Source organism: Tinamus guttatus, unplaced genomic scaffold (genome assembly GCF_059628265.1).
Source record: "Tinamus guttatus ecotype Peru unplaced genomic scaffold, ASM5962826v1 Tinamus_guttatus_pri_ptg000411l, whole genome shotgun sequence".
Lineage (NCBI taxonomy): Eukaryota > Metazoa > Chordata > Aves > Tinamiformes > Tinamidae > Tinamus > Tinamus guttatus.
Genome location: NW_028288945.1, coordinates 565534 through 593009, shown reverse-complemented (window position 1 = coordinate 593009; position 27476 = coordinate 565534). Strand labels below are relative to the sequence as shown.

General features: G+C 35.9%; 1 protein-coding gene across 2 annotated transcripts in view; it reads left to right on the top strand.

Moving 5' to 3' along the window:
- Positions 1-27476, top strand: part of FER (FER tyrosine kinase) — a 135973-nt gene that overhangs the window by 94474 nt on the left and 14023 nt on the right. For both annotated transcript variants that reach the window (XM_010224213.2, XM_088531372.1), the window contains one exon: positions 12815-12938. In XM_010224213.2, coding sequence (XP_010222515.2) covers positions 12815-12938 — 124 coding nt within the window. The remainder of the gene's footprint in view (positions 1-12814; positions 12939-27476) is intronic.

Genomic DNA, 27476 nt, shown 5'->3' with positions numbered 1-27476 from the left:
AAAATTCACCCATAGTGCAAATCTTTGTTTCTACCAGTTTAGGAATGGAGTGATCTATTCAAATCTATTCTAAGTTTTTCTGTAGCTATCCAAAACAACAAAATTTACTAAAAAGTATCTCTGCTCCGTCTTCATTTCTTTTCTGAAGTATTAGGTAAAGTACATGATACTTTATTTAAAAATTGGGTTACGTTGTGAATGCTATCATGCTTGTGTTTAAGGAAGCTACATACTGGAGGAGTGTTTCAGTACTAATGATTCAAATTTGGATTACCTTTGGTCACCACATGCTCTAGGCGCATATGCAGGGGGGTTGGACTAGATGATCTCTAGAGGTCCCTTCCAACCTTAAGGATTCTGTGATTCTATGACATAAATAGTAATTTATAGGTTTCTATTTTTATACATAGTTTTGCCTTTATGAGAATGTATTCTTCAGCAAAACTGTTCAGTTTATCAGTTATTCTTGATTTCTTTTTGGAATATGGGGTTCATATTATATCCCAAAAGTTGCAAGGTTTCAGGTCGTTGGAATGTTATCAGCTTTGGGGAAATTTTGTTGCTCTGTTGATTCTATCAGCAGCTGGAAATATGCGGTTTTGGTAGCCTATAGTGTTGCTTGATATGCATAAGCATACTTGTTTTATATATCGCTTATTTTGTCTTCTGAATTATACTGTAAGCTGTATTGCAAGCCATTTCTCTCATGAAGACTTTGTAAATACTGTTTATAATTCTTGGGTACTGGTTTTAGTACAAGTTCACTGATTGAATCATTGACCTGCCTTTATTGAATTGTTTTATTTAAATTGTTTTATCATATTTGCCCATGTGATTAACTTTATGAAAATGGAGACTTAAAAGCATTGTCTTGAGACAGGCATACTTGGTAATCAACTTCTCCAGACCTCTCTGCTGATATATATAAATCCCCATCTTCTAACACTTTTATCATTCTGATTCAGGGCTTTCAGAGGCAGGAAAAGCTGTAGGAACAGACTACTAATACAATTATAGAAGGAATTAGGGAAAGTCTTTCACCAATTCCCATGCCAAAGCCATCCAAAAATTCTTCTCTGGGCTGGCTTTGCATTTGCAAGAATCGTGTTAATTCTAATCCTATTTTGTTGGGTTGTAAGTCCTCTGGCTAGCTGCCATGCTTGCATGCCCTCAATAGCTTTGTACTACATTCAAGCCATCACACTTTTTCAGGCTCTTTTGGGAGTAAAAGCTTGGCCAGCATTCCACAAGCCTGACCAAGTCAACTAGAAGAGATAAGGATGTCAACTCTGAAGAAGTACATGGAGAAGAGAAAGACAAAACACTAAGTTAGTTCAGAAAAGTAATAACTCTGATTTTATTAGTTTTCCATAATAGAAAGTTGGATGAGATTATCTAAAATAATAATTATTAGTACTTTGACCTGGTCCTTAATGCTGCCGTTTGAAGAAAATAATATTTGTGGACTTGCTAACTTGCACTCGTGTCGACGCGGGGGTCTCGAACACCACGGACACGATCAATGTGATCAAGCAGTGCCAGTTTATTCAGGGTTCCAATTGCGCTTATATGCAGGGCTTCCCCGAACACACGAACGCTTCTTTGCAATGGTTGGTTAGGACCCCGTGTCCACGTGTCTGGCTATACAGTGTGACAGGCTAACCAGCAGTGTCCACGCACCCTTACGTTTAACGACCGTCCCCCTCTACCTGTTTGTCTCAACTCTTTGACTCCTTATCTGACTCTCAGCCGAATTCCTTATCCCTTAGCGGTCCTTCTGCCCTTTCACCTAGACCTGGCTTGCTCACAGCATGACCACTGGCCTTCAGAAATCCCACACACTCGCCTATCAACTTTCTCAGCATATTTTTTTTGAAGGTGTTTAAGCAGTGTTCTTTAATAATAATGAAAAATTGAATATTTTAGATGATAATTGTGTTCTGTAAGTGTACAGATGTGAAAATGCATGATTCATAAAACTGTATAGCAGTTTTTAATCTGAAAAAAGGATTAGAAACAGCTCCATAAAATGTGGAATCCCCTTGCACATTTTTTTTGTCTTGTTTAATTTTTGTGTTTTTTCTGCTTTGATTTTCCCTCCCCAAAATGCCTGTCTACTGTTAGGTGCTTACGGTGTCTATTAAGATTACTTTGATGTGGGTTTCAGTTTTTCAGAAGTGGCTAAACCTGCTTTTCAATTCAGATTCATATTTCATTTCGGAGTTTTACTTTGCTTAGATGTTAAAAATTCCTTTGGAAACTTAGCACTTCATGTAGAGAGGTCATTCGGTCATTATTCTCTCTGAAGAGCAAGGTCTGGTGGTTTTTTGTTGTCAAACATAAGTGGAATTGAGGCCTGGGCATCTGGATAAATTCATCATTTAAAACAGCACAGAGAGGTGGCAAGTGTGTGCTTCAACATCTGTGCATCCCTTCTTAGGCACAAAAACATTCCAGATAGATGTTGCTAATGAGTTAGAGTAGTAAAGCGATTGTCAAAGATGATAATCTTTTATGGGCAGATCCTTTAATTTTTGTGTTTACAAAACATAACAAGTAACATGCTTCCTAAAGAAAGTTAGCATAAAAGTGAGTAACCAAAAAAACTAGGTAAGGTAGCAGAGCGTGCTGCAGCTTTTTAACCAAAGTGAAGAAAGAAATCAGGAATTATATACGTTAATGAAAGGAAATCATTGGCTTACATTTCAGTTTCCTTCAAGGTTGCTGATGGTAATTTTGAAATAACTTCGCATATCCTGCCAAATCACAGCAGATTAATAGAGAAAGGCTGTGTTATCTTTTTCCCTGCCCATCATCTATCAAAAGATGAATGAAATATCTTAATCCTGTTTGTGTGTCTGTGTGTATTAAAACTTCTCTTTACTCTGCGTGGGAAAATGGATTCCATCACTCCTCTCTTGGCAGGACTGTGAGAAACAGGGCTCATCTCCTCTCCTTTCTGCCTTGCTCTGTGGGTCTTTCTACACAAAGTGCTGCAAATGAAATTTTACGCACTAAATCAAAAACATGGGTAAGATTCTTAATTTTTTTAAAAAGTAAGCAGCAGATTATTACTGTAGCAAATTCACAGAGTCCCATAAACTGATTAAAAATAATTTCTTCTGAGGACTAAGAGATCATAACAAATACTTTAATAAGAGATATGTTATGATTGTCTAATCAAATATGCCCATTGGCAGGCAAGGTAAATGTGTAAACAAATATGCCCATTGGCAGACAAGATAAACATGTAAACATCTTACATTAAACAAAAACAGCAACCTGTATCCAGCAATACATGAGACCAAGCAATATGTTTTAATATAGAAAAAAAAAACAATTGGAATATTTTAATAGATATGTTATTCTGTTTTCTAGGTAAGCAGCTGGCACCCTTCCCCAAGTTAGGAGGACAAATAATTTTTTCTTTGAATAGAGATTATTTTGTGAGCTCTTTCTTATTTCTTCTGACACACATACCACAAATAAATATTTCAGTAGGTGATAATATTTACCTACTAACAAGAAATCCTTGGCCAGTGTCCTGCAGAGCATTAATTTGGGAGGTATGTGCTCCCTCTTTAGGAAATTAGTTATTTATTACATCATTTGAACTGCTTTCTAACAACTATTTATCTAATTGATAAAAATATTTAATTAAAATACTACGTGTCACTTACCAACAGATCCTAAGACATACGTAGCAGCAACACTGTCCTTACTGAATATTGGGAGTGATTAGATGTGACATAAAACAGATATTCTGGACTTTAAAATGAGAATTAAAATATAATATTTAAGGGATTTCAAAAACAAATCATTCTCCCTGTCTCCCCCCAAACCTCCAAAATTGCCAAGATAACCATTAAGTTCTTTGTCCTTTATCACAGCAACTTTTTGTATGTTTGTATGTTGAGATGTATAAAAAAAATTTATTGAGTTATGCTAGATAACTGCTGTGTAAAAGCAGTATAGCAAGGTGTAAATGGTTTTAAAATGTTGATTTGTGATTGTATAATGGCTAAATTAATAACCTTTAAAGCACTGTTACAAATAATTAATTTTATTATGCCTTACCTAAATAACTTTGGAATATTACCTGGAAAGAATGAGTACCAACATCCTTTAAAAGCCCCAAATCGAAATTGCTGTGTGGTTCTGAATATGTTTCCTGACTATTTGACTTAAGTAAACTAACTTAAATTTTACAATAATATAGACTTTTTAATATGAATTTTTATTTGACTAAGGAAACGCTATTGGGAAATATTGTTTGTACTGCACCATTTGAATGAAGATTTTCTCATAGCCATTTCTTCTTCCTGCCCAGTAGTTCTGTCTCTTTGCTGTTGACAGCTTTAATTATCAGTTTGAAAACAGTTTGAAGACTGTGACAAGGCAAAAAGTTTGCGGGGAAAACCGATGTATTTTGTGCCCATTGTTTCTCACTCCCTGTGTGTTTCTGGTGTAAATTTGGGTGTTTTCATTGTGTGCTTAACTGCTCACATTTTGCTGTTTTCCTATTGCTAGCTCCAACCTTTGGCATAGCCATTAGGATTCTTTTAATTAAGGATAGGCCTGGACAGTGTGTATGGCCATGCCAGCAAATCTTCCACACACATATGCTAAGTGGAAGTGCTGACTTCTGGATTATACAGGTGATGAATCAGTGAATCTCACCTCTGAGCATGTACCAGGGCGTCTGGAGCCAGAGAGCACTTGCTGTGGGATGCAGCTTGACGTGATTTTGCAGAGTTTTCTCTGCCCAGGAAGTCATAGCACTCTTGTTTGGTGGTCGTTAGCTGTGATCATTAGCATAGCATACGCACATGAAGTGGGATGCATCCAGCGGAGGAGTGCAATTCCAATGCAGGCTATTATTCAAGTAGTGAACTTGTGAGCTTGGCTGTATGACACTTCACACACTTCAACTCGCAGCAAAGCCATGGGAGAATACAGTGTGTGAGGTCTGTGCAGACTGATGCTGATCCCAGAGAGACTGCTAAACAGATGGGGGAAAAAATATTTTGATTGCCAGTTTCTTCCCCTAAGTGTCCACTGACCATGAGTAGATTTCAAATGCTGTATTAAACTAAAACTAACCCCATGCCAAACAAGACATATTGTGTTTTACAGCAAAATGAAATAAATCTTACTGTAAGAGTAGGATCATGCAGTGAATTTTAAATCCTGCGTTCAAGGAGTGGAAATGATACAGATCAGCTGCAGTAAAAGCAGAATGCAGCTCACCAGTTAGCATATACTGACCAAATTTTCATACCTTTCAAAAATTCTCATGTTCAGACTAGACTATTGGAACCTGTTAGTATTGTGGAAAAATGTGGTTGCTGTAAGGTTTCCTTTTTTCTGTGATAGTCTTCTTTTTTTCTTACCATCCCATAAAGGAAGATAAGCTGGTCTGATAAGGTTTCTTGCAAAGATGGTATCTGAGAGATTTTTCTGGTATTTTTCTAATCTAAAAAATATGAATTCTTTGTGATTATACAGTTTGATACAGTAACCTTTAGTAATCTACTGTAATGTGTTCTATATCTGTGTAATATGTTCTTTCTAGTTTATCCCCAAAAGATAAGAGGTTAAAGTGAATTGAATGTTACTAATGATTGGAGGGGGAGGGGAGAGGGAAGAAATCCCAGGGGAATCTGTATGTTGCAGTTTGCCAAATGCTTCAAGTTAGAAGAGGCTTGACTTGATTTGCAAAATAATTTGTTAAAGGTGGGATATTAGTCTTAAAATTGTTCCTTGAGCATATTTGACACCCTGTGAATGTACTCGGTACTTTTCTGGGCAAGAATGTAAATACATGTAAATAAGCCTCTGTCAGGGATGGCTTTCAAATAGGAAGATGTTTTTTAAGACATGATTTATCCTGCTTTTTAAGGAAGCACATAATTTCTCTCTGAGGCTACATCAATTGGAAAACAAATGGGCATTTTACTCATATTTTCCAGGTCACTGTATTCATTATTCCCTCTCCAAACCACCCCACCCACCGTTTTTTTGTGTGTTATTGCACATGGTTAGTCTTAAAGCTGTAGAAAGGGAAGGAAAAGAAGAAGGTGGAGTACCCTTCTGCCACATCTTGTCTTAATAGACACTGTTGCTTTGAGAAAGTGGTACTCAAAAACAGGCAAAATGTGGTTTCTTTGTTGAGTCCTAATTTAGTTTCCTCTAGCATGCATATGTATATATATATATGTAAAATGAAACAACCTCTAATAACTAGATTTTGGTTCCTTACCAGATCCTTACCCTGTGCAGTTTTGAATAGTTTTGAGGTATTTACTGTATTCTCTCAATTATCTAGTCTGAGTATGTGGTTTTTGTTTTGTTTTGTTTTTTTAAATTCTGGAGTTTTCCCTCTGCTATTAAGTGCATTATGAACTTTATTCCAGAAAACTAGCATTTCCTTTGCAGCTGTGGAGTTTTCTGTTTGATAATAGATGCATGCTCTCCGAAGAACACGCTCCCCTACCCTCCCGCTCAACTGGATACTAGTTCCTAGTATTCCTAGTTTTATTTAGGCCAATGATGACATACATTGGAATAGATTTGCTGAAGACTTGCAGCTGCAAACAGGTAGAGGTTGTGCTTGTACATATAAAGGGCTATGATAACAACACGTAATGTTGGCATAGGAAGGTTGGCTGAATTTATCCCCGAATTCAGGTTTCAGCTCTTCCTGTTCAGCTTACGTCTAGGCATATTAACTAGCTTTCAAGGTGGAATTGAGCAAGGTCATCACATCCATCTTTGCAGCTGGATAACGTAACCTGTTGTGGTTTGGACCGAATCATTTAGGATGCAAATTGTCTATGCTGTTGATGCAGAAACGTTTCAGAGGTGACAGGTTTTATTAGCTCAGGTGCAGCATTGCATGAATGAAGCTCTGCTGGTTCCCAGACACATTCAGAAACAGCAGAGCTATCCTTCCAGTGCCTGTAACAGAATCTCATAAAACCTGAATTCCTAAAACAGAGTCTTCTGGGACTACCTCTGACCCTGTTCATGATCTTCTGTCTGCAGCTGGCTTTGGTCCAGCTTGCCCAACTCAATTCAGCTCTTACTCCCTTTTAATTTGTTTCTACCCCTCTGCATCCTGCCAAACTTCTGTCTCTGCCCTCTTCGATCCTGCTGAGCCTGTCACCCCCAACTCTGAATTAGGCAGCTCTCCATGGCTATGTCCCACTTCACCCTCTCCTCCTCAGCCCTCTCGTAGCCTCCCCGACATCCCAACTCTTCTTCTTCCCCTTTTCTTAGTATTATAAATTCATGCATGACTGTCTTCCATGTGTTTGCCGCAAGGTTTGCACCTGTGAGAACATTAAAAAAGGGGAAACAGATTCCTCTGCTGGGCAATAGATGACGATGATGACGATTAAATAGCTTCTCTCTGATGGAACAAATACAACCCCTTCCTAGAGAGTCTTTTTGTTGTAATAATTGGGATTAGAGTTTGATTTTGACTTTTTCAAATATTTCAGGCTTTGCTGGTACTATGTTTTACAAAAAGGCTGCACAAAAATAAATTTTTATTTCATCCATCAACAGATAGACAAAACAAATGGATAGTGTTCAGAGGTGAAATGAAAGCAACCAAACAGAAAGAAAACAGCAAGTGTTTTGATAGCTGCAAGCATTTCTGTGTGCAGTGTTGTTTGCTTTGTTTGTAGACAGTCGTTCATCTTACTACTTTTTGCTTTACCTAAAACAACTGCTAAGTGAAAATATCTATTATTTTTAATGTGTCTGCATTTAGAGAGGACCGTTGTTTTTCTTTAGGTGAAAAGAAATCTTCTACATGTGTGTGATGTTTTACATGGATCATTGTTACTTTCTTGCCCAGAATCTCTTTCAAGGATACCGATTTTTTTTAATGTAGTCCAATTTGGTAGGAATTAGTGTGACAAATCTCAGTGGAAGGCTTCATGAACGGGGAAGGTGATTTTCGTTTTAGTTAATTTCTTAGGTAAGTTGTATCTCTCCACTCATACTCCTATGTCCTCATTGCCCCAGTACCAAGGTGCAGCACCCTGTTGTCTCAGCAGAATTATTTTGTGCAACCTGGAGGAGAAATGGTGCTGACTATTGCATTCCCACTGTGACTTATTGGCTCCTCTTGACTGGTGGTGACACCCCAGATTTTAGAGAGACCTTTGGGAATCAGTGGTGGTTGTGGCCTGATCATTGGCGAAAGAATATGGCTTACTTGACCCACCATAAATCTAAGACAAGGTTGCTGATCCTTGCCAATTTTTTACTCATTTTGAGTATATTATGGCAACAGTCTGTCTTCCTGCTGTAATAGTAGAAAGAGAATTGGGCCATATTAGTAGCTGAAAAACCTGTGGTTTGTGTACAGTTTCCATTACTACCTACGTAAAACAAAATAGTTGTTACATACATGTGTTTAATTACTTGGAAACTAAAGTTCTATTTTGAGTGAGAAGAAGAAAACTGGTTTTGAGGAAAGTTAAAATTCAGCATTTCAAAATACTTATTTTTTAATAGTGTTTGTGAAATAGCTGCTTATTTGTTTTTTAAAAAGTGTTTACCAGAATTACTGCAGATGCAATTTTAATATTTAAAATCAATAGCTTTAAGTAGTTTTGTTCAGATGTGTTCAGTTGGGATGCAGTTGGGATATGGGATTGCAGTACTAGGCAACAAATTAAACAAGTGGATTTGGAGAGGCAAAAGACTGAATCCTCACATTTATATGTACCTCCGAGTGCCAATGCAAAATATTTTAATATTATTATCATATTAATATTTATAAATCATGGAGCTCAAACAATTTGGTAACAAGTGGGATGCTATCTTAAAGCACCAGCAGAGGAGAGCACTGAAGTACGTTCTTATAGTCAAATCATACATGCGCTCAATCAGATATTAGCATAGTGAAATATTTTTTAAACTGGTGTACCATATTTCATTGCATTTTTATGTATTTTGGCTTCTCATAGGTCATAGGTATGGTTTCTCTCTTGGAAAACAGTAGTTTGCTTGTCGCACTATTGCTACATTGCTAAGAATATGACAAAGTATAGTATATGCTAAAGTATAGTATATGCTAATAGTATAAAGTATAGCCACCACTATTTTTACTCTCTTGAAATTTTTGTATATAATAAGAAATATTTCACTTTCACAGTGAGATACATTAAAGACTGTTTTGAATGTATCCAGTTTCAACAAGCTGCTCTGAATGAAGCTTCCTGCATCAGTCCTGCGCATTGTCACCTACTTAATAAAATTATTCTGTGGTATTAGGCAGCACTCCAGTCTTTTTGTAAATCTGAAATTGATAGTTGATTTATGCTTGGTAGTGATGTAATTATGGGCTGTTATTTCTGTAGCACTTAGAGCTGTTGGGACAGAACTCATTTTCTGGTGATGTTGCATGCCTTCGACTGGAATAACTGGCAGATATAGGATACTGTGGAAATATTTCTTTGCATGATGAAGTCTTACAGTTTTCTTGCGGTTGTTTCATAGTCAGTCTAATTGCTCTGCTTATTTCGTTTTTATCAACAGCTTTTATGTTGGAGATTATGTTCTGACACTATATACTGCAAATAGCAAATTGCTCCCTTTTATATTAAAACTAGTTTTAAGAAGCACGTAAAGATATCATGTAGCTGGAGTTGCATACTGAAGGGTTTAGAGTGAAATCTTCTTAGCTCAGCTTTGATGCTATTCATGTGCATGGTTTCTTGATAGCTTGAATTCTGGCTGCAGTAGATTTTAATAGTCAAAATTTACTAGCAGTGTAATTCTGTTAGCTAAAGGACAGATAGCTAAGCCCACATTTGTGTCATAATGAGGACAATCAAATTTAACCTGAAATGGTATAATATACCTTGTACAGAATATTTTTTAAAAATCACTTTGTTTCCTTATCTTTTTTTTCCCTTTTGCAATGCAGCTAACAGTGCTCTCACATCAAGGTGCCAGACAGTGTTTGAAATACATTTCCATGACCTCTACTCAATGACAGATATCAGAAGATAGAACTATGTGCAAAAACTTTCCATATCATGACTCTGAGAGAGACTAGGGTAATTTTATTATGTTTAGGTAATATATGATAAAATACACTGTATATAGCTTTAGGCTTTTAGGCCAAATATTGCATGCCAAAATCTGAAGACAGATTGGCAAGTCTCAATTACCTCCTGAAGTTATGTTTGTATTTGGAAGTTACAGGCTTATACAAAACCAGCTGGACACATTCTGATATGTGAAACTGAGTTTTCCATCCTGTTCAGAAATGAACTGTTAATAATTAGGATCCTAATCTGATTGTCTAAGCATATTAAAAAGAAGTCACCGATTTTTCTCATTTGCAACAATTTATGAAACCACGAACACTGGTGGTGGAAACCACGAAACTTACAAGGCACTATTGATGAAATATCAAAAACAACATTCTCATCTGGAGGTGTGAATGACACTTCTCAGAATTATGCAGTTAAGAGAAAAACTGTTTTGTTGCCTAAGCTCAGGTACATGACAATTATTTTGTACAATCTAGGAACCGTTGGATTCGGAAGTGGTTTATGGGGGTTGGTATATCTGTAGGTCATGAAGGCTCACATAATCTGAAGGGGCTAAGCAATTATAGCTAAATCATTATAGTGATTCTTTGTTATGATATGATAGAAATTGTGATTTGTAAAGCACAGACAGTGATTTGTAAATCACAAAGACTAAAAATCAACACTTGCATTATATTCACATTATACTTGTCTGTTTTTTTTTTTCTCCTGAGATTGCTGTTTTAATGTCTAGTTACTACTAAATTTTCTCTGTTACCATAGATTATCTCTTACATACTCATAGCTGCTTTTTTCACCTCAAAGGAGGTGACTAACAATTCATTTACCTGTAAGTCAGCTTTGGATTTGCTTAAGTGATAGCTGTCAGTGGTGGTAGCTAGCTGTTGGCTAGTGACTGCATCTCCTTGTGAAACAGGACCTGTTCCAGATTGGCGTCAGCGTCTCGGGCCTCCCGCCGCTCAGTTTTCCGTGGGTGGGTTATGCAGAAACCCTGCTGTGTGTGTGCCAGCCCGCGGCAGCACCGCGCTGCTCACTGCTCTGCCCTGGCTGCCATCCTTGCGCTTTCAGAGTGCGCTGGCAGCCCGAGTCTAAACGCTTCAGTCTGGGTCTGTGCGCTTCATAAGCAATGCTTTGTTCCTCCTGAGAGCTGAAAATTGACTGTATGCACTTTAAATAGACGGCATTTAGCTGTTATGTTAAGAATTGCCAGAAATTTGTCACTAAAGAAAGCCTGTGTTAGATAAGCTTATTCATCTGTTCTAGTCCCATCTGCTTGAACAAGTTAATTGGAAGTCTGGGTAGTAACAAAATACAGTGGCTTCCAATCTTTCTGTAGTATTTCTGTGCTTGCAAAAAGGAAACAAACAAAATGGAAACTGTTTTTTTTTTTTTTTTTATCTCGAGATTAATCAGGTGTTTATTTTCTCTGGATTTTTCTGAATGAACCACTTGTTAAGCCGTAATCTCCAGATCCTTGGTACTAAGAAAAAAAAAATGTCCTAGGCAAAATAACTACATAAGAGTGCAGCATGTGGCAATTAAGATGCTAATCCCTCTTATATTTACTCCAGCTTAATATTTGAAGGGCTTCAGAAGTTGAGTTTTATAATAGGAGGCTTTTTGCTTTCCTAAGAAGGTTTTAGCTAAAAATTTTAATGTGTAATGTCTTTTTACCTTGCTAAGAAAAATAGTAATAAAATTGTGTCACAATGTGTTCATGTGAGAAAGTAAAGCTACAGTCAACTCAGTGCAAAGTGGAAAAAAGAAAGGCTGCATCAATGACTGTCTATAAATTAAAAAGGAATGTAGCTATATCTATAAATGTCTATAAATTAGCTACTTGAAAAGCTACACAATGATCTTTTGATATTGTCTACAACAATTACATTTTTTTTAGAAATGGCATTTATTAAAACAATATCAATCAGAACATATTGCATAGTTTATATAAACCTATATTTTTCTTTTTCCAAAATCACTTTTTCTGAAACTTTTTTTTTTTTTTTTTTTGGCAAAAACAAATTCCCTTTTGGGAATCCTTCATGATGCTTGCTGCTTCTTCTAAGACAAAAGGCAGCACTCTAGTTCTTCCAACACTGAAAACTGTAAAGTGACAATACCACTTGCTTACAAAGATATATACGAGATAGGAAATAACTAACTGCCTCAATTGTAGCATCAAATAGGTAGTTAACTGTAGTTGGAAAGTGAAACACTTTGTAAACTTTCAGAAGGCTTTGGGCTTGGGTTTGAGACATATCACTGCAGTGGTCATTTACAAATCAATTACTTCAGTGTACCTGAACCTACAAATAGAAATTAATTATTTTATTCACAGTTTTAATAGACCTTTGCTGCAACTACTCCGTGATTAAAGAACTGTGTGTATCACAAAGTATTAAAATTGATTGTTTTGCTTATCAGTTTCATTATAAATGTACATTTAATGCTTATTGCGAAGATTTTTTGATGTAACGAAAACACAGATTTGTTTAACTGCATTTATGTTTTGGGCAATTTTCACTCCTAGACAACTAGTATTTCAGTGAGCCTTCAGAAAACACATCCTGGTGAGAGGCTTTCTTTTATTTTTCTTTGGCTAACCACTGACTGATGGGATGAGGGGAACAGCTGATGGCTTAACACATTTCTTCAGTCTTGTGTCCTTAATGAGAGATAAATGTGAGTATTGTATCTGTCATGTCTCATTGTCCATCTGTCTGTTTCTCTAGGAGGAGATTTCCTGTCCTTTCTAAGAAAGAAAAAAGATGATCTAAAAACTAAACAGTTAGTGAAATTTTCATTAGATGCTGCTTCTGGTATGGCATATCTGGAATCTAAAAACTGTATACATAGGTAAGTAATGTTTTAGTTTCTTTTGTTTTTTTTTCTTTTTTTTTCCCCAGTATTGTAATTCTGATACCTTGAAATGCCAGCAGGTTAAATGTATGCCCGTGTTTAGTATCATCCCTACTATTTAAAAACTACCTTTTTTCCCTCCACATTTTCTTTTTTTTTAATGAGATCATCCCTAACTTCTAATCTACTCTGTTCAATTGGGCAAAAAAAAAGTACTCATTTCCAGAAAAATTATAAACAAGCTTTTGTTTATGATAGCAATGACTTCCAGCTTGCTTTGTAGAACATTTGTCACTAAACTCTGGGCCATTTAGCTTGCATAATCAGCCTACTTCTTATGTAGCACAATGCTAATGAAACCTGTTACTAGCAACCTAAATGGCATTTCTTTTTTTTTTTTAATTCAAAAATGAATTATTCTGCTTGTTTCAAGTCAAGAAGCATTACATTTAAACACATCTTTCAAATCAGAATAAGTTCAAAAGCTATTTATAAAGTATTACAGTATTAATGTACAATTTTATATACACAACTTTTTTGTGTGTTTGCGTTGAAGAAACTTGAATAAAGTAGTTTTCAAAACTTAATAAATTATTCCGAAACACAAATTAATTGAAAAACTTTTCCCAGATCATTATATATAAGTAGTAGTGAAACAAACAAACAGAAAGGTACCACTTATTAAATATAACAGTAGAATATTCCACATGGAAAATCCCAAAAAAGTACTGTAAGCCACAAGGGGAGAAAGAGTGTTGAAATCCAAGCATTCTACTACGTGGAATGTATTTCAGCCTGGTTCTGTTTTGTGGCGTATAAATCAAAGCTATGAATAGCATTTCACTATCCTTATTAATGCTGTAGTATTTTATTACTTCTCTAGCTATTAGGTCAATGTTAGATTAGAAGTGCCTGTTATGATCTCATAAGCTTAGGATTATAAAGGGGAAAAGAAATAACTAAATAAAAACCTGTGTGTGAACCTGTACTGTATAATTCGTTATCTGGTAACTATGATTACTGAAAGAGAACACTGTATTTATTCATTAAATGATAATGTGACATATGAAAAACATAAACTGTTTTGCAAACAAATATTATTTTTGTAGAAGTGCTATTCCTTTCCCCTTTGAAACTTTGGAAAAAGCATTTCCTTGATCATCTATCTTAATTAGGATTACAGACGAGACTAAGGCCTCAGTTGGTTTTTGAGAGAGACACTGGCAGTTAACAGTGAATAGGAACAGGAATATTAATGCTGCTTTTAAGGCTCATGTACACTCACTGCATCGAGTACTTTCTTTCAAATAACTTTGTTATATCTGTAGTGGTTTGTGCATATACTGTATTATGATTGTAATAAGGCAACTTATGATAATGGATAATATCCCTCTTCAGTCTTTTTTTTCCTCCAAATTATATTTTAGTGAGGTTTTGTTATTGTTGCTTTTTTCTTAAGAATACATTTCAGAGAGAATGTCTTGTGTAGCACTGTTTTATTGGATGAGGGTTTCGTTGTAAGTGTAGAATGTCAAATTAAAATATGGGTCCAAAGGGAGGGAATGGAACAGTGATTGAATCTCTTATTTTGGTGCTGCCATTGATCTGGAAATGCATACAGCTGGAGTTGCACATGCTGGGATGTGCATGAGGGAAAACTTACAGAATCCTTAGAAAAAAACTTTATCATTATCATAGATTATTACAGAAGGTATAACAGAGATTAACCGCTTTCTTTGAAGGCATAAAAGTGTTCAGAAAACATAAATGCAAGCATGTAGTCAAATAAGAACTTCAGGAACACTGCTTGCTTTTATGAAATGTACAGGTTAAAAAAAATTGTGGTAGACATTTTCAGTATTACTTCAACAATGTTATTTTCTGAGATCCTGAAGATTTTTCAGACCTTATGGTTGGATATGATGCATCTGTATTAAATTTATGATCTGGATGTGATTTGTCAGCAACAAAAATTTTTAATCAGGAGAGCAAACAGCCAAATTTAGTGATTTCACTAATAATAATGCAGTCCCTACATAATTACTGTTTTTGACAAACCGAGGTTAGCTGTCAAACGTCCACTTTAGAAAAGTTACTCATCACATTTTAGAATGTGTTTTACTGAGTGCTGAATTGCATGATGTAAGGATTCTTGCACCAAGAAATGTTCCAGGTCGGTTCCCAGGTTGAAACAGGGGGTTTCCACGCCTGCCCAGAATTTCGGGGCGCCCTGGGGCAGCTGGAGATGGGGTAGTGTAGAAATGTGTCCAGGCCTGCCACGCCGCCACAGAAGCGCCACGCATGTGCTACCTGCTGGGTGCTTTGAGCCTGCTGCATACTATCAAGCGCAACAAGCGCTATTCTGCAAGTGTGTTAATTGAAGAGCAACAGGCTGTCAGGGAAAAGTCAAGCTGTGTGGTGGTAAGCGAGGTCGTGGGTGTCTAAAACCCGCAGTCTCCCTCCTCACCAGAGCACTGTAGGGTACCTATGTGACCACTGAGTCTGGCAAGCAGTATGAGAGCTCTCACTGCCTATTTTTTGGTCAGGTAAGACCTGGTCTTGGATATGTTTATGTTTAACACTTCGTCTTAGTAAGAAGAATTAACATTGTGGGGAAAAAAATGAGAATTTTTTTTGAAAGAACAAGAAATTCTTGTTCAGAAAAATTGTCAACCAGTTGTGGTTCTTTGAGAACAAAAAGAGGTAAGAGATTTAACTAGAGGCAAAATGGACTGAGAGGTTCCCTTCCTGCCCTTTTTTCCCTTCTTTCAAACTGTTCAAAAGGCTTTGATTACTACTTTGGATTTAAAAAGGATTTTAAATAATATATAATTAAAAATGGCTTCTGCTGTGTAGGTTGCAAAAACAGGAAAATTATTCTGCTTCCATGCTGTGCTTTTTGGTCAGTATTCTCTTTGTTGTTTCTAAGGTCTATTCAGAACCCTTGTGTGGTTTCTTGTTTGTTTGTTTTTTTGTAACTTAGGTGACTTATTTAGTAGTATGTACCTTTGACTTGCTGAAAATGTGAAACTAAAGGCTACTCAGCAGCATACTGTAACGATTTTTAATGTCACTGTTCAGTTATAGCCGGGGTAGCTATACTTAGCCCTTTTATATTTTATTTTAACGTTATTTTTAAATTTTGAGTGACTTTTTAAAATTGCCTGTTGAATCACATTTTGCTTAGTCTTTCAATGGTCGCACCAGCTGATCTGCTCTTTATTTTGTCGTGATTCATGTGTGCTGTGGTGTTTCAGTGGGTGCAGGTATAAGGAGGCTCGATGCACAGGAGTGAGCATTTCATCAGCTTTTTGGTCTTTGCCAGATCCTGGGGATCATTCTGGGGAGCTTTTTGCTCTCTCTTTGTTCCGGTTAAGGAGTAGAAATGAGTAGGCTGAAATGAAAAAGCCACATGAATAGATGTTACTAAAAGGAGGAAAAAAAAAAAGTAACTGAACAAATACAGAAGTATGTAATTATTTCATCTCTATTTAATTAAATTGAGTTTGAAGAATTGTTTCTTGCATTTCCTTTTTACCATACGCTATTGTTTAATTAGCGTTTGTTCCATTTTTCTGTTGATTAGAAACACAAGGTTAGCATGGAAATGTGATCATCTCAATTGGTTTGATAAAAAATTATGACTGATCTTCTTTTCCAATGTCTGATTGCCTGTGTTGCATTTGTACATAATTTGTTTTTAGTTTCCAAACAAATTTTGTGGTAATACAAGAGAAAAGTTGCAGCTATGTGTCTCAAATAATTTAAATACATATATATATTTCCCCTCTTCATACCCACCATCTTCTTATAATGAAATTAATTGAAATTATAATTAAAAAAATCTGTATTGATAAAAGCAGTTAGTTTTTGAATTCTCTCTTCATTCTCTTCTCCATAGTGATGACTGTGGAGAAAGGCAGAATTCATTCTGCGGAATGAATTTGCCTTTCTATCAAATAGATAGACTCATTAAGGTTTATTGTGCAAGCAGTAATTTCTTATAAAATGGTATCCACTCCTATATAATTCATAAAATTCCCTGAGGAAGTATGAAGGACTTTATAAAAGAAAGCATTAGTGGAAGAAATACTAAATTTATGATGTTATTTGTACTTCTTTTGAAAGATATTATGCAAGCCTAAGTTGTAGATCTTAAGAAGATTTATTAGTCTTTTCTATCCAGATACTGTATACAATAATTGTCATTATCAACTTTTTATGATTCATTCAGAACCACATGTGTAAAATTAAATGACAGTGCAAAATTCCATTTCAGTACCTTTTCTCACAGAGAGAAAATACTTAATTATTATTGAATCAAAATTCTGTACTGTCTGTGGTTAAGAAGTTGGCCGTGCTTCAGCAAATAAGTGTTTTGGAGAACTGTTATCAATGGTATGGTTGAAATGGTACATAAATACAAGAAATAATCATAATTTATTCATAAACTTTTCTTGTAAGGTGTCATCTCTGTTGTATAAAATGTTTCAAAGCATAATAATTTCACAGTGTGAACACTAAAAATAATTTCTAATGTATTTAAAGTTAAAATCACAAATGTGAACTTTGAAAGACCCGCTACTTTTTATTGGCCGTCTACTTAATACAGGCATGTTGTTTTTTAAAAGAAAAAAAATGAGGGACGCGGAGGGAAGGGACAGTGCCCTGAGAAATTTGTTCCCTGTCATGAAGTTTGACGAACGCGTGCTGCCGGTCCTGGGAAGTGGCTTGCAGCAAGCGTGCGGACAGGCTGTGCAAGCGCTCCGTCCCCCGCCAGCTCTCCCGGCCGCCGCCGCGGTGCCGGGACTGCGGCCGCTGCAGCACGACGCGGTGTGGAGCGCGGGGCCGCGGCGCGGAGCGCGGGGCACGGCACCCTGCCGAATGCTGCACCGCCTCGTCCTCCCTGCTGCTGCTCTCCCGAGGCGTTGAGCGTCTGCGGCCTGTCTCTGTGCCCCGACAGTGCCGTGCCGGTATTAACGTACGTCCGTTCTGCGTGAGAATCTGACTTCATCAGTGGCTAAGGAAACTACGTTTGAGACCTCACGTTTATTTTAAGCTGAGCCAGATAATGCAAATGTGAGTGCTTTGCAGTGATCCAGGATATTGATTCTGGAAGTTTTCAGACACAGGGTGTGTTTTGCAATGTGATAGTTCCAACCCTGGAATGACTAGCACAATTAGTTAGGAGGAAAGAGGCAGGGGAACCTTCTGCTTCATTCTGCTTGCAATACCACAGTAGATTGGAGGATCATATTTTAGGTTTCTTTTTTTAAAAAACAGATACAGTATCTTACCAGGAATTACTAATTTTAAGCAGATAATTTTAAATGATGCCGTCGATAAACCGTATTGCTTAAAGAACTGCTCAGTAGACCCACATTTCCTTAGGAACACTCCTTTTAGTGATTGTGTCTCTAATGGCAAAATTTATCTTTTTAATAATATTGAGTTCCAGTTTGATCATTTCCTCACTATTTCAGCTACTAAATTAGATAACTCCTACTTTTTCATTGTCATTTTAATCCTTTTGTGGAAAATTTGTCACCTTCTCACTCAGGCTTATTTTCTTCGTATAATGTGTTTTGTACAAAGAGCATGAAGAGCCAAACAATTTCCTGTGTGCTATCTGAAGCATTTTAACTTGCAGCATAACAGTGGTGTGCTGCAATCTGTGTGTAAACCAAAGAATGTGTGCTGAATTAACATCTTCGTTGAATGTTCAAGCAGTGTATTGTGACATAAATCTCTAGAAATGCACTATGTGTGATCTATTGATTATATAATTCAGGAAAATTTAAATATTTTTGCAGTTTAGCATTAAACTTCACATTTCATTTTCATAATTTATTGTATATAACTAAGTTAACTAGCTTAAATGCAGGAAGATAATTATTGGCTAAAGCCACTCTTGTAGTTTGCTTGCTTTCTGTGTAAGGCAGTCTGTACTACTCACAATACTCCATCCTTTTTCACAGCTTCCTCTCCCCACAGTCAGTTTCACAGGAAAATTCAATGATTCCCTGTAGTAACATAAAAGTAAGACTTTAAGAGGAAAAAGACTTTGCAGCAAGTATTTTCTAGGTGGAGGCTGAAGACCTATTTTTTATTTAAGAAATAATGGTATTAGATGTGTAATACATTGAAAAACCTGGTCTATCCCACTCTCTGTTTACTTGTCAATGTTTACATCATAAGCATCCTTTGATTATCACCCTGCTAAACTAATTTACTGCTGCTGCAGAAATAGTTCAGAAAGCTTATGACTAGTGTAATGGATGCATAAGTTTGAATGATTAAAACATGTTATAAGAAATGTCTGAATGCATTTTAATTTACTCTCTGCATTTCTCTCTGTGCAATTTTCTGTTATTTTACACAGATTTTTCTGAATTAAGCTCAGTGCTGCAGTCCTTTTACCAGAGATGTCAGTAATTGCAGTGTGTAGGAAATATATATTTTTGTGAGTTTTTGTTCTTATATCAATAATCAGTAGACTCTATATCTCATTATATTAAATTAATATGTGCAGCATGTTAGAAGGTTTTTTTGATTATGGCTTTTTGCTGTTACATAAGTAAAAGACTGAGTTAATAAATATGGTTATGTGGAATATGGCCATATTAAATTGATATTTGTCATATTAATGATAAAGCTCAAAGTTCTGTTATCTTCTTTTAGAAAACCACATTTTGCTCTTCAGCTGATGCTTGAGCTTGAGGTAAATAGGACAAATTCTCTTTGTCATTGGGAATTTACAGCAATTGTATTTACCATTTGTTACTCTTGTTAAATATTAAATTACCAAGTCATCTGTTGATAAAACTGCAAAGCAAAGTTGTTGTTTAACTGTGGCCACTTTGAGACTAACAAGAGTAATGAATAGTTCTTAGAGGTCAGTTTAGTGTAGAGCATTAAATTCCACTGTTTCTTGGTTTGGAACAGCAAACTGAAGTTTCTACTTAAAAATTAGTACAGGGAAATAAATTTTATCTTTCTGTGATTTCCTCTTCTTTCTAAAAGGCAATTATAAAGCTTCATCTTATTTAATTGAAATTTCCACTAGGTTTCATCGTATATCTAGTTAGTAATGCAAGCAATGTTATTACCTGATTGGCATCAGGTTATCCAATGATAGCTCTTTATACTAGTGTTTTAAAGTGTCTATTAAATGAAAGATTTTGACGAGGTTGATATTTTCACTCTACGATAAACTTTCCCTGTTGTTGATGGTGTTTGAATGTCATTCTTCATACTCTCCATAAAATGGTGAAAACAACCCAATTACTTTTGACCTCTGTGATTTTAGCATGTTGCTTTTCCTACAATTGTGATTTGAAATGCCACAAAGAGATAAATTTAGACATAATATTGCAAAATTACTATGTAGGGTTTTTTTATATATCAATGTCAATATTGACAACAAAATATTGTAATAAGAAATCTGCAGTCATAGAATAAACCAATAACTAGTAATGAGAGGGGTGCTAAAAAGCCTACTATTTTTAGTATACACTTGTGTGTGTGCTTGTACCCTCCATTCTTCAGTTGGTCATTCCACTGGAAATTAACTTATTGATTCTAATCAAATGTGACCCTGTGTGTTTTTAAGGAACTATTTCGTGTATTCATATAAAACTTTCATGTAACTTGAAACCTTGATTTTACTCTGGGGACTCAGTGGTTGCGCAGGAAACTAATACCAGCACCCTGGTGAACAAAATCCTTTGTGTGTGGATGACAGCAGACCAAGGTTCCCACTCAGACTGCTCCTGTCGGCCAACCCCAACTGTTATGTGTCAAAGATTTCCTTAGATTTAAGGCACTGTCATGGCCATTAGTGTTTTTTAGCCTCTCTGCTATGTCTGTTTCACTGTTAATCAGTGAAAGCATAATACATTGTTTGCAATGGCGGAAATGGAAGTGATGCTGACTAAAATTGTACTGGATAGAAGTTATTGTTCCTTAGCTGGGAACACTCTTTTGTCAATTTTTAAAATGTTTGCACTGAAATGAATGTTCTTCCAGAAGTAATCTCTTCAGGTCAAAGTAGCTAAATTTTTACAATAACAAGAAAAAGAAGCTTATTTTCTTGTGAAAGCTTCTGGTACTAACCCTGCTTTTGATCTTTTTGAACCATTCACAACTTGGGTTTTCACTTCTGCTACTTCATGGGGAAAATACCAGACCAAATTTTATCTAGTGTAAAACACTGTAAAATACTTCATTTTTTTTTCTTAAAGGATAACTCAGTACTCAAAATGAAAATAATAAAATTGAATTAAGAACACAAGTATTAGCATAGTATCTACATTTGTTTGTAAGTTAATATTTTGTAATATGAACTAACTTAAAATAATTATATCTAAATAATCTGTTTTCTTTTGCTAAATGAGTGAAGAATACTCTTCATCCAAGGATGAAAGATATGACTAAGAATCATTAAGACATAAACTATCAGAGGGAGCTGTAAGAGATTTTCAGATGGGAAGTGGTGCTATCTCCCCAGGTTATCCATCCACTCATTTGTAGGGGTGTGCTAAGCTGAGCAGGGAGATGGGTTCCTGGGCAGACAGGATGATTTATTGCTGCTCCCTCTGGGATCAGAAAGGAGGACATGAGAAATCCTTGCTAATGAGCATACGTGGTTTACAAATGAAACTAAATCTAATGAACTGTAACTTCACCTCGCACTGGTGATTAATGCACATCTGCTGATTGGTTCTCCCAAATCAAGTTAATGGACAAGTTGCCTGTAGGTGCTGCTGCAAGTAAAAGGCAAGACTGGAAGTTTAGGCTGGAGTAGTGAGGAAGTCTATCTTGGCCATGGTAAGGATTTAGCAGTCTTAAAGCTGGTTTCAGTAGTGTTGATAAGTGCAGTATCAGAACTAAAATAATTAGTTACTATAAAATAAACACAATTTTGAAGATAAAACTGTCAGTTATATTGACAGGTTTGTAACACAATACTATGATACTGTGTTCAAAGTAATGACATTTTAGAAGAAAGTAAACAATTTTTAGGAGGAAAATTTTACAAGAAAATAAACCTAAAACCTCATAAGTTCTGGTACTTTCCAGTGGTTCAGAACTCTTTCTGACTTTTCTTGTTATCATGTCTATTTTCCCTGTGCTTCCAGGTTTAACTGCATAGTTGAAAATATGATTTGAATGTATCAGGAAGTGTGATGTTATATGTTCTTGCTGCAGCATAGCTAAAGCAAATGTTTTAGTAGCAAACTGGCATTTCTGGTCTTATATGTTTGAGTGGTTCAGTAGGTGCTGAAAATATCAGGAAGTTGTCTGTTTTTTCTGCCATGCTGAACTTCTGTTAGGATGCTAGAGTTCAGCAGAGGGTCCACTGCAGAGAGTTCAAAAGGATCTGTGTTCAGAAAGCAGCATGATACTGTAGTACAAGTGCTTCTAGTGAATATAGGTGTGATCTGTACCTCTAGAAGAGTTTGTTATTGTTGTTGAATTTTTTTATTATTAGTAGTACAATGGCCATTCTTGTGGCATGCTCAAATCAAAAACTAGTCCTTGCACTGGAAAACCTGAACTTCTGTAGACTTCACACAGCGGTGAGGAGTGAAGTTAAACATCAAAATTTCTTACAGAAAGGGTAAGCATATAGTAAGAGATTAGAAGAAAGTCTTATGTTACAAACACGATTCATAAGACATTTCAAAGGAGATTTTTTTTTCTTATTTTTTTTTATCTTTGTATAACTAAGTTAATTTATCTTTTTCTCGTGAGATCTTCCTGATACAGAAGATTCCCACTAAAAAAAATTAGTAAGCTTTGCTAAAAATAAGACAAAATGGATTGAAAGAAGCATCAGCAAGTTTTCATAGGCTACTACATTCTTTTTACAAGGTGTAACATTGGGAGTGTTTGATATGGTATTATGTTTCAGTTGTTTTTGTTAACAGCAGTACTACTTTCTTCCTTATAAGTAGAAGGAATTTGCAAGTACTATTCAGGCAATTTCATATAAGTATCACCTTTTTTTAGAAATAATAAATCCACTCACTGCATGAAAGCAAGAAGCTCTCCCTAATTAAAAAATGAAAAATAAAAAATGGGAGTGTAGGCCATGGGAACTAATATAAAAATAAAATACACTAATGCTTGAGAAAGCTACTGTGGTGATCAGTAAAATCTTACAGCTTTCCTACGTGATGTAAATAATACTGTGTACTCTCATAGCCCTATTGCAATGGAGAGTAGTGGAGTAAAAGTAATTATCTTCTATGGTGAATGTCAAAAGTTTAGTGACATCTACTGTTTAGATAAATAACAACCTGAAGGTCATAGAATGTGAGTTTCTGTTGTATTCCACAAGAACAATAAAAACATGTACTCTGGAATGATTGCTGTACGACACTTTATCCCAAAGCAACTACAGAAGAGAAAATATTAATCTTCTGATGTACCTGAAACACAGTAAGGATGCCAGAATTATGTAGGCTATTTAGATATTTCTACCTCAGATCTTCATTTTGATTCTACAGGATTCATTTTTAACAGATCCCTGTTATCTTAGCTTTTGTCATTTTCAACAGGGATTTTAGTTTTTGTGTGTTTAGCATTGCTATTTTTAAGAGGCAGAACATAAAATTACATTTTGTTCTTAGAACTGTTCCTGCAGATTTGCACAGACTGGTTTCTTTCAGCATGAAAAGACATACTTTGCAAATTATTTTGAAATTCCATGATTTCTTCTGGCAAGAAAAATGTGTCCTAATATTCAACAATTTAAACATTTACTTACTCTTTCCGAAATAACTCCTGTAGCCACTTTGTCATCAAGTCCACTTCTATTTCTTAAACAGTGCTTCTGAGCAGACTAAAAAGTCTGGAGAACATTGTAGCTTTAATAATAATAATTGGGAGGAAATGGTTAGCTGTGAATCTAAAGGTACCAAGATGTATCTTAAAAAAAAAAAAAAAAAAAGGCGGGGGGGGAGTCATTATTCAACTGAGGGTCCTAACCTCCCACTGAAACTGAATATAAAGGAAAGACTCAGGCTTTTTACAACCAGATATGTTTCATTCCATGAAAGAGAAGTGAATTAATTGCTTTTAACACTGACTAATCTGGTCATATTTAAAACAAAATGGTAGTTTGCTTGTCGTCTTTGTAACAAGAATTTTAAATTGTAGTGAAAATGAACTCATTCTGCAGATCAAAGTCTAATTGCAGAAGACATAGCAAAATTGGTGTTGTGTGAATCTGTAAGTGTTGCTAGGAAAGGAACTGACTATTGCAGTGAAATGTAATGCAGTTCAGTATTTTAGTGGTTTCCTAATACTCTTTCTTCCGAAGTCTGAAGATGAGTGTACCCATTTGTTTCAGACAGGAAACTCCTTCAGTTTTAATTGAAAATTCTCAGGCTCTGTGTCAGTGATAATGAATGATAAATTTTCATTTTGCTTTTTTGAGGAAAATAAGTACATTTCCTTTTTCTAATTTTACACATTTGCACTTTAGCAGTTAGTATGCATTATTTTATATGCATACTAAGTTTTGTTGCTTCGACAAAAATTTCTTCACTATTTTTGCAGAGAATGCCAGTGATTGAACTTATTGTCAAGTAGATGGTCTCTGTACCAGCGGATTTTTGACAAAAGTACCTTATAGCTTTTCATTGTACTAGTTTGATCACTGAAGTGTTACATTTGGTATAACTATGCAGCTGTGTGGAAAACGGAAGAAGACTGTAAAGTGGTTTTAGTGTGCTTCATTCGTCTGAAAAACACTTAAAGCATATATTATTTCTACATAGTCATAGCTGGTGTATAGCTCTACATATCATATAACTAAGGAAATACATTCCTTCAATTATTGTTCATCTTGGAACATCAAGACATTTTTTCTCATAAACCAAAGAGAAACTTTGGTAAGGTTATGTATCTTCAGCTCAGGTCAAAGATAGCTGCAGTTACCATAGATGCTACTTATAAGATTCTGAACAAATCTGAGCAAATGCATCTTCAGAAATTGAGTTCTCTTGGATCCTAAGGAGTCCTAAAGGAGTTCTTTCATATAATATAATGAAACAATAAGCTCAGATATGTTGGATTTTTTTTTTTCACTTTTGTCATTTCACTGTAGTTTTCAGCCTCCTTCTATCCTCTCTGGCAGAATTACAGCATGAGGACATTTTTATGAAACTTTTTTTTTTTTTAATTTCTGTGAGTATTGATTGAAAGGGAAACTCGCTCTTAGTCAAAGGATATTACAAAATCCCCTATGCAAGACTTCATCGGTGAAAAAAGCCTTATTGACATGTTAACTGATTGGAAAGATTGAGAGATCATGAAGGTTCATGGTGCTGCAAGAATTGTTGAATCAATGTTACAGTATTTTATTGTTCACAGATTTGGGCAGGGTCACTCAAGCCTGACAGAGAAAGATCGGAAACCCTTACGTGGCAAAGCTGGATGTCAGATACTTCATCAAATTTCATGAGTTCTGGGAAGTACAAATAAAGCAGTGAAATAAGAGCCACGTCCCAGTTTCAAGAAACTATGTAGGGAGTAAGAGGGCAGATTAAGCAAATATACTTCATTTGAAAGGTTTGCAGCTTTTAGAGTAACTTTTGGACAGGATTTTTGAGATCAGTGTGCTGAGTTAATATATAAACTCTTAAACAGGGAGTTTTTAAACTATGCTGCTATGACGATCACTTCTTAATAGACTAGCTGGCGACAAACATCTCCATTCCCGTTGAGTAATGAGCAAACTGACTGTCCTTTTTATCTTAGCTGACATGGAGCTTCCTGACTCCTCTTTCCCTGGCCAGCCCACCGCTTCCTTGCCACTATTTCTAGTGCAGATCAGCCTCTCCCACATCAGCCTTGGGAGGGCCTGGATGGATTCAGCAACTCGACTCCCTCCTCATTTTCCTTTATCGGGACGACCTCCCATTTACATACACAGTAATTTTCATAGTGACTAAAGTAACTGCTTCTGTGAAAATTTATTAGTATCTAAGGGTTTCACATCTTTCTAGCTTGAATTAATCAGGGATTATCCTGTGCCTGAACAGAAATTGTGAGTTTTATAAACACAGATGGCAAAACTGACAACCATCAGGATGACAGGCTCTCTCATGCTGTTGCTTTCTGATTTTGGTTGAATTCAAGGGTGAAATAATATTACAATGATCACATAGTTACTTTTTGTGATTGTTTATTAATGTGTTTTACTTTACTGATGTTTAACTTCTCTGCATATATCTTTTTTTTTAATTAAACTGGGCTTTCAGTAAATTGAAATTATATATTGGTAAATAAATAACTTTATTATCACAGGAAAGTACAGTAAGCGTAAAAAGAGAGACTTATTCTCTTTAGGTAAAATATAGAGAGTCTGAGGGTGCTCTTAGAAAAAATTTAAAGTAATGGAAGTTGTTTTTATGTCAAATATACTTTTCATCATTAAACATATGGTGGTTGTTTTTTGTTTTTAAGCAGGAATTAGCCACTATGTTAATGTGCTCCAGCTTCCTTTTGAGGCGTCTTTTATAACAACTAATTTAGTGTCTGGTAATCTTTTTGATTTGACAGTGAGCCAGAATTTTTCTAAATTACAGTCTCAGTCAATTCTTCAATCCATGTAGTTCATCTCTACTGGTGCTTTGACCCTTTGCTGAAGATGTCCAACATGAGACTGGAACATAGGCCCGGTCACGGTGATGTAATTCGGAAATGAGGAGGCACAGAAATCCTGCAAGTAGTGGTGGTGGGGCACAGAGGTGCTGCTGCTGTGTGCGTGGGGTCAGGGCAAAGAAGAGAAGGTGCTCCCTAGAGAAAGCCTGCAGTGGTGTCTGTCTGATAGCTCTGCTTCAGGCAGTTCAGGACTTGTCTGGAATGCAAGACTAGACCAGATCTAAGCATGAGTAATGCGTGCTGCATTACTCATCTTGTCTCTCGCTGCATATAATGGGAATCTGAGGAGCCATAGCACCGGCTACTGCAGTCTGGTTGTCTGATTCTCATGCACTGGATTATCTCCTCATGCAGATTTAACATGCTGGAAACTTCCTGGAAAATTCAGATCACTTCAGCTATGTTACTAGTTGCAGCTACTGTCATATATTGGAAAAAAAAGGAAAAGAAAAATGCAAGTATTGTTCAGTTATTTCCCCTAAGATTCAGGTTTATATACAAAACTTTCCTTTCACCAATCAATTGTATATTTCTTATATATCCCCACATCCATATTCAAGACAAAATCATTTCCTCTCTAAAATATCGTGCTACTCATATCCTCATTTACAAAGATAGCATGAAGAGTTGCAGTTGGTATCCATGCTCTAGATATAAACACATGAAAGAAAGATTTTATCTATCTGAAGGTCACCAGAGATACACTGAGCAGAATACTACTTGAAGCACTAGATACTGATGTTATAAAGTGAGAAATAAAGTGGTAATTTAGAAAAATTCATATTCATAGCTGAATAATAAAAATTCAAAGAAGTAAAAGTACTTGTTTTCAATTACCCAGTAAATGCGACAAACTGT